The sequence below is a fragment of the Oreochromis aureus genome, linkage group 2 (genome assembly GCF_013358895.1).
Source record: "Oreochromis aureus strain Israel breed Guangdong linkage group 2, ZZ_aureus, whole genome shotgun sequence".
Taxonomy (NCBI): domain Eukaryota; kingdom Metazoa; phylum Chordata; class Actinopteri; order Cichliformes; family Cichlidae; genus Oreochromis; species Oreochromis aureus.
In genome coordinates, this window is record NC_052943.1 from 12,408,755 (window position 1) to 12,417,040 (window position 8,286).

General features: G+C 41.5%; 2 protein-coding genes across 2 annotated transcripts; both read left to right on the top strand.

The window, feature by feature from the left end:
- The first annotated feature begins 185 nt into the window (after positions 1-185).
- Positions 186-2,744, top strand: LOC120432793 (protocadherin alpha-C2-like). The gene has a single exon (XM_039597984.1). The coding sequence runs from the start codon at positions 294-296 to the stop codon at positions 2,742-2,744; it is 2,451 nt and encodes an 816-aa protein (XP_039453918.1). The 5' UTR covers positions 186-293.
- Positions 2,745-3,528: 784 nt separating this feature from the next.
- On the top strand, positions 3,529-5,952 carry LOC116336033 (protocadherin alpha-C2-like). The gene has a single exon (XM_039597991.1). The coding sequence runs from the start codon at positions 3,529-3,531 to the stop codon at positions 5,950-5,952; it is 2,424 nt and encodes an 807-aa protein (XP_039453925.1).
- The last annotated feature ends 2,334 nt before the right edge of the window (positions 5,953-8,286 follow it).

The following is an 8,286-nucleotide window of genomic DNA, read 5'->3' on the forward strand; positions in this document are numbered from 1 at the left end:
TTTTCACTTTTCCCCCTTCCGTTAACACAGGTAAAATATGCTATGATGTTTTCGGTGGCGCTGTTCCGTCCATAAAAGGCCAGCCCATCAACGTAGTCACAATGCTAACTACGTGTGAGCGAATCGGAAAAAGACCAAACAGCTCCGTGGTGCTGAAAGTGCGAAAACGCACTCGCAAACTTTACCGCGGAAAAAGCGGTGCGATAAAATTATGTTTGAACGTGTTTCGGGTCCAAGAGCTTTCAGCGCAAATTAGTATTGTTAGAAACGTCAAATATTCCGAGTGAAATGATATGATTCGATACAAAACCAGGGGTGATTTTGTAACAATGGAGTCGTTGAAAAGGTACGTGCTGCTCAGTCTTTTTCTGTTTTCGATCGCCAATCCACTCTCGGCCTCAGTGACCCATTATTCGATACCAGAAGAAATGAAAGAAGGATCCGTCGTGGCTAATCTCGCCACCGATCTGACCCTGGATATTAAAACACTGAATCAGAGGAAGATGCGTCTTGATATCATCGCGAACAAGAAATATCTGGATGTGAACAAAGAGACTGGTGAGCTGTATGTTGTTGAAAAGATCGACAGGGAACATATTTGTAATACCAAGTCGTCTTGCTATATAAAACTAGAGGTAATACTAGAAAGCCCGTTACGAATATTTAATATAGAAATAGAAATTCTTGACATGAACGACAACGCCCCACAATTTCGAAGAGACGCCATACATTTAGATATATCTGAAGTTACGCCAAGAGGAGAGAGATTTTCTCTGAGTAATGCAGTCGATCCTGATGTCGGGTCCAATTCAGTCAAAACATACCATTTGAGTGAAAGTGAATATTTTAATATAGAAGTTCAGACCGGAAGAGATGGATCAAAGTTTGCAGAATTAATTCTAACAAAGACATTAGACCGAGAGCAGCAGGCTGTTCATAATTTGATACTCACAGCTGTAGATGGAGGAACACCCGCTCGTTCTGGCACTGCTAGTGTTATTGTTCATATTCTGGACACTAATGACAATCCACCTACGTTTGATAAAGAAAATCTTAGTGTAAATTTAATGGAAAACTCTCCGATTGGAAGTCTTGTTGTTCATTTAAATGCAACAGACTTAGATGAAGGGTCAAATTCTGATATATCATATTCATACAGTTTATATACGTCAGAAAAAACACAGGAAACATTTAATCTGAATCCTGCCACTGGTGAAGTTACAGTTAAGGGGATGCTGAACTATGAAGATTTCAGGATTTATGATATGGAAGTTATAGCTACTGATAAAGGAGCCAGTAGTTTAACAGGACAATGTACCATAAAGATTCTAGTAGAAGACATGAATGATAATCACCCAGAAATATCAATTAAATCATTTCAGAGTCCAGTGACTGAAAACATCGAGTTGGACACAGTGATAGCTGTAGTTAGTGTTAGTGATAAAGATTCGGGTGATAATGGAATAGTTGATCTTCATGTTCCAGATAATATGCCTTTCAAACTGAGGGAGTCCTCTGATAACTATTATGAATTAGTAGTGTCGGAGCCGTTGGACCGTGAGAAGGTGCCAGAATATGACATCACTTTCACTGTGACAGACAGAGGCTCTCCTCCTTTATCTGACAATGAAACTATGACTTTAGAGCTGCTGGATGTTAATGATAATGTCCCACAGTTCCCCCAGTCATTTTATACTATACGTGTCATGGAGAATAACGCACCTGGGGCCTTGCTCAGCTCACTCACTGCCTTTGACCCAGACCTCCATGAAAACCAGTATCTAGTTTATTTCATAATAGAGAAGGAGATAGCTAACACCTCCATGTCTATGCTGTTCTCCATCAATCCAGAGAACGGTAATCTTTACGCACTCAAAACCTTTGATTATGAGATCGAGAAGGAGTTTCTGTTCCACATCGAGGCCAGAGACTCTGGCTCTCCTCCTCTCAGCAGTAACGTAACCGTCCACATCATTATTGTGGACCAGAACGACAATGCTCCGGTTATTGTGTCTCCTTGGCGTGTACACGGCTCTGTGGTGGAGGAAAAGATCCCCAGATCCACTGATAAAGGATCCCTGGTTGCCAAGGTGATAGCCTTAGACACTGACTCTGTGCACAACTCTCGGATCACCTACCAGTTTCTACAGGTGACTGACGCCACCTTGTTCAGTCTGGACCAATACAATGGAGAGATCCGGACTATGAGGATGTTCAGTTACAGAGATCCACGCCACCAGAGACTGGTTGTTGTAGCCAAGGACAATGGAGAGCCTGCTCTCTCTGCTACAGTCACCATCAAGCTGACCACAATGGAGACTGCTGTTAAAGCCTACTCTGACATGACTGAGGAGCCTCTGGAATATGACATCTTCTCAGACATCAACCTGTATTTGGTCATCGGTCTGGGCTCGGTGTCATTTCTGCTGCTCATCACCATATTGGTCACTATCGTGATCAAGTGTCAGAAACCCAAGCCCAGCAAAGCAGCTCCTCCCTCCAGGAACAGTGTGATCAGTGAGAGGAACTCCACCATCGCAGACTCCACTCTAGTCTCCAACGATGCCTACTGGTACAGTCTGTTTCTAGCAGAGACCAGGAAAGGAAAGCTGGTGGTTAGACAGCCTCTGCCAAAGGGCTCCAGGTACATTGTGTCCAGCATACCCAGAGGGACAGGACTGACAGACACTAGTGACTCAGCAGCTTCTACTCTGCAGGTGAGCCACTTTTTTGAGACACGTTGATTGGGTGTAATATCATTCAGAAAATGTTCATTTTACAACCCAGTACTGGATTAAATAGCTCTATTCCTATACATTAATTTAGAAATGCTCCCTTTGTTTGAGATGCAAGTTTTAATCAAATGTCATCCTTATTATTCACACTCATGTTACTCTTTTATATGCAGCACAGTTCAGTGATGTCCTATCCTAAAACCTTTATTCGACATTTAGTTCAATTTAGCTATCTAAAGGAAACTGATGAAACATACTATTTTAGGTGAAACAAACGTTTTCCCTTTTTGCAGTTTAAATAAAATGGTTTGGAAATAAAACGCCACGTTTTACAGAAAATGATATGAATATAATTATTCTATGTTGTGCAGCGACCCATTCAAGTGAAAGTAAAAAAGTAAAATACTCCCACGAAAACGCATCTTCCACATCAGCCGTGTAAATCATTACCAATAAACGTCCTAAGCATTTTTTTGTGTTTAAGTTTAATCTCGGGGCAAATTAGTAAATTACTTTTGCATTAAAAAAAATATTGCGTGATGGCCATTTTATTTCAGGCAGAGGCGCTGTTTCCCAGTCTAACTTACGGGACAATAGTGACATCACGATCGCCACCACAGTGAAATTTTAAATAAAAGGAAGAGAACGGAAAATGAGCAGCTTCTGTTGAATTTGGATTTCAAGCATTTCCAGACATTATACTTGCATTTTCGGGGGAAATTTAACTGACGCCTACCTTTTCTTTAAAGTCCACTTATTTTAAATTGCTTAAGAAAAAAAGGTCGTAGTAAGAATGAAGGGTTTTGTCTGCTTTGGACACTGGAGAAGGTATGTGTTGATATTTATTCTTTTCGCTTCCCATATAACGTACACTGCAGCTGTAACACACTACTCTGTTCCCGAGGAACTGGAAGAAGGCTCTGTTGTAGCAAATCTAGCCGGGGATTTGGGAATAGATGTGAAGACACTGGTCGAACGGAAAATGCGTCTAGAGATCATTGCAAATAGAAAATATATGGACGTGAACAAAGAAACAGGGGAGCTGTACATTGTTGAACGAATTGACAGAGAATCTCTCTGTCCCGCTAAGACGTCATGTTATCTGAAAATGGAGGCAATAATCGAAAATCCCAAAAGAATTTTTTATATAGAATTGGAGATAATGGACATAAACGATAACGCGCCCCACTTCCGAAGAGACACCATAGATTTAGACATTTCAGAAGGGACAGAGGCTGGAGAGCGTTTTTCAGTGAGCAACGCAGTTGATCCAGATGTTGGATCGAACTCCGTGAAAGCCTACCACTTGAGTGATAGTGATTATTTCACAATTGAAATTCAAACAGGAAGAGATGGATCAAAATTTGCTGATTTGATCCTTACAAAAAAACTAAACCGAGAGGAACGCGCTGTTCATAATTTAATTCTTACAGCCGTAGATGGCGGTATACCGCCTAGTTCAGGAACTGCTACTGTTTTTGTTCACGTTTTAGATACAAATGACAACGCCCCTAAATTTGAAGAAGACAGTTATCAGGTTAGTGTACTGGAGAATTCTCCAGTTGGAAGTATTGTTATTTATCTTAATGCGACAGATTTAGATGAAGGCTTAAATTCAGAAATAGTATATTCATATAGTTTGTATACATCGGAAAAAACACAGGAAACCTTTAATCTAAACCCTACGACGGGTGAGATTACTGTAAAGGGGGTGTTAAATTATGAAGATTTCAGGATTTATGATATGGAAGTTATAGCAACCGATAAAGGGGTTAGTGCATTATCAGGCCAATGTAAAATTAAAATTACTGTAGAAGACATGAATGATAATCATCCACAAATTTCTATTAAATCATTTCAAACTCCAGTCACTGAAAACATCGAGTTGGACACAGTGATAGCTGTAGTTAGTGTCAGTGATAAAGATTCAGGTGATAATGGAATAGTTGATCTTCATATTCCAGATAATATGCCTTTCAAACTGAGGGAGTCCTCTGAGAACATTTATGAATTTGTAGTGTCGGAGCCGTTGGACCGTGAGAAGGTGCCAGAATATGACATCACTTTCACTGTGACAGACAGAGGCTCTCCTCCTTTATTTGACAATGAAACTATGACTTTAGAGCTGCTGGATGTTAATGATAATGTCCCACAGTTCCCCCAGTCATTTTATACTATACGTGTCATGGAGAATAACGCACCTGGGGCCTTGCTCAGCTCACTCACTGCCTTTGACCCTGACCTCCATGAAAACCAGTATCTAGTTTATTTCATAATAGAGAAGGAGATAGCCAACACCTCCATGTCTATGCTGTTCTCCATCAATCCAGAGAACGGTAATCTTTACGCACTCAAAACCTTTGATTATGAGATCGAGAAGGAGTTTCTGTTCCACATCGAGGCCAGAGACTCTGGCTCTCCTCCTCTCAGCAGTAACGTGACCGTCCACATCATTATTGTGGACCAGAACGACAATGCTCCAGTTATTGTGTCTCCATGGCGTGCACACGGCTCTGTGGTGGAGGAAAAGATCCCCAGATCCACTGATAAAGGCTCCCTGGTTACCAAGGTGATAGCCTTAGATACTGACTCTGTGCACAACTCTCGGATCACCTACCAGTTTCTACAGGTGACTGACGCCACCTTGTTCAGTCTGGACCAATACAATGGAGAGATCCGGACTATGAGGATGTTCAGTTACAGAGATCCACGCCACCAGAGGCTTGTTGTTGTAGCCAAGGACAATGGAGAGCCTGCTCTCTCTGCTACAGTCACCATCAAACTGATCACAATGGAGACTGCTGTTAAAGCCCACTCTGACATGACTGAGGAGCCTCTGGAATATGACATCTTCTCAGACATCAACCTGTATTTGGTCATCGGTCTGGGCTCGGTGTCATTTCTGCTGCTCATCACCATATTGGTCACCATCGTGATCAAGTGTCAGAAACCCAAGCCCAGCAAAGCAGCTCCTCCCTCCAGGAACAGTGTGATCAGTGAGAGGAACTCCACCATCGCAGACTCCACTCTGGTCTCCAATGATGCCTACTGGTACAGTCTGTTTCTAGCAGAGACCAGGAAAGGAAAGCTGGTGGTTAGACAGCCTCTGCCAAAGGGCTCCAGGTACATTGTGTCCAGCATACCCAGAGGGACAGGACTGACAGACACTAGTGACTCAGCAGCTTCTACTCTGCAGGTATGGAGAAACAAGGAGTGAGATTTTTACACTTGTTCTATGTTTTTACTTCTCATTCTCTGTTTAATCAACACCATTAAGACTGTTAATCCATTATTTTTTAAACCCGCTCAACCAAATACCAAGAAGAAAACAAATTATGTGTTTATTAATCAAACTGATTGTCTTGCTGTGCTTTTGTTGGCATGTAGTAACTGCAGTTGAATGCTACAAATTATCTACATTTTAGGTAAATTAGGAGGACAGCTGTAGGAACAGCGACACTAACAACTATAACAACTACCTTTGTAAAGCATATCAGCATTATACTTTCGAACTCAGTTAATTCAAGCGAGAGATAACACAACGCGTCGCTCTTTACCACAAAAAAAAAAAAAAAATTAGGTCCACGTGACGTCACCATCGAGATAACTGAGCAAAGTAACAGAACCTCCATTTTTACATGGCTCTTTCTTCTAGCAGCCCGAGGTCATAGTACATAACCTCTTTGTTGATTTTCATAGAGGTGTGCTTTCTTGGAACCGAGACATCGATTTTGCGCATCCAGAGGCGTTTTATTTGTGAACGAGACAAACTAATAATCATGGATTTTAAATTATGTCATCGCTCTGGGATGAGGTACGTGTCGATGCTCATTTTTTTCTGTGTGGCCGTCTCCGTTATATCTGCTGTTACACACTACTCAATCCCCGAAGAGATGGAACAAGGTTCCGTGGTCGCTAATCTAGCATTGGATTTGGGTCTGGACGCAAAATCACTGGGTAGACGCAAGATGAGACTGGATGTCATCGCTAGTAAGCGATATCTTGAAATCAATAAAGACACAGGAGAGTTATTTGTTTCTGAAAAGATTGACCGCGAATACATATGTAACAGCAAGAATCCATCGTGTTTTCTTAAAATGGATGTAACGATCGAAAATCCAATTCGTCTGTTCAACATTGAGGTTGAAATAATGGACATCAATGACAATGCGCCTTTTTTTCGTAGAGACACGATGCATTTAGATATATCCGAATCGACCTCGCCAGGGGAGCGCTTTTCCCTACCTAATGCTGTGGATCCCGATTTCGGTTCAAATTCAGTAAAAAATTACCATCTTAGTGAAAATCTACACTTTGCGCTTGAAATTCAGACCGGGAGAGATGGTTCAAAGTTTGCAGACCTGATTTTGAAAACATCTTTAGACAGGGAGAAGCAGGCTGTTCATAATCTAATACTCACTGCTGTGGATGGTGGAGTCCCCACCCGCACAGGTACAGCCAGCATTATTGTTCGCGTGCTTGATGTCAACGACAACGCCCCTTCTTTTGAAAAAGCAAAATATGTCGTAGATGTGATGGAAAACTCTCCAATTGGGAATCTAGTAATTAAACTGAATGCCACTGATTTAGATGAAGGATCCAATTCTGAGATTGTTTATTCATACAGTTTGTATACATCAGAAAGGACCCAAAAGATGTTTAACCTGAATCCAGAAAATGGTGAGATCAGAATCAAAGAGATGATAAATTATGAAGATTTAAAACTTTATGAAATGGAAGTTATAGCCAGTGATAAGGGACCTAACTCATTATCTGGACAGTGTAAACTTACAATACAGGTGACAGATATGAATGATAATCACCCAGAAATTTCCATTAAGTCATTTCAAAGCCCAATAAAAGAAGACACACCCACAGACACAGTGATAGCTGTAGTTAGTGTCAGTGATAAAGATTCAGGTGATAATGGAATAGTTGATCTTCATATTCCAGATAATATGCCTTTCAAACTGAGGGAGTCCTCTGATAACTATTATGAATTAGTAGTGTCAGAGCCATTGGACCGTGAGAAGGTGCCAGAATATGACATCACTTTCACTGTGACAGACAGAGGCTCTCCTCCTTTATCTGACAATGAAACTATGACTTTAGAGCTGCTGGATGTTAATGATAATGTCCCACAGTTCCCCCAGTCATTTTATACTATACGTGTCATGGAGAATAACGCACCTGGGGCCTTGCTCAGCTCACTCACTGCCTTTGACCCAGACCTCCATGAAAACCAGTATCTAGTTTATTTCATAATAGAGAGGGAGATAGCCAACACCTCCATGTCTATGCTGTTCTCCATCAATCCAGAGAACGGTAATCTTTACGCACTCAAAACCTTTGATTATGAGATTGAGAAGGAGTTTCTGTTCCACATTGAGGCCAGAGACTCTGGCTCTCCTCCTCTCAGCAGTAACGTAACTGTCCACATCATTATTGTGGACCAGAACGACAATGCTCCGGTTATTGTGTCTCCTTGGCGTGCACAGGGCTCTGTGGTGGAGGAAAAGATCCCCAGATCCACTGATAAAGGATCCCTGAT

Bases quoted from the DNA above. Each gene is read 5' to 3' on its own strand.
- LOC120432793 (XM_039597984.1), top strand. From the start codon at position 294: ATGATTCGATACAAAACCAGGGGTGATTTTGTAACAATGGAGTCGTTG.
- LOC116336033 (XM_039597991.1), top strand. From the start codon at position 3,529: ATGAAGGGTTTTGTCTGCTTTGGACACTGGAGAAGGTATGTGTTGATA.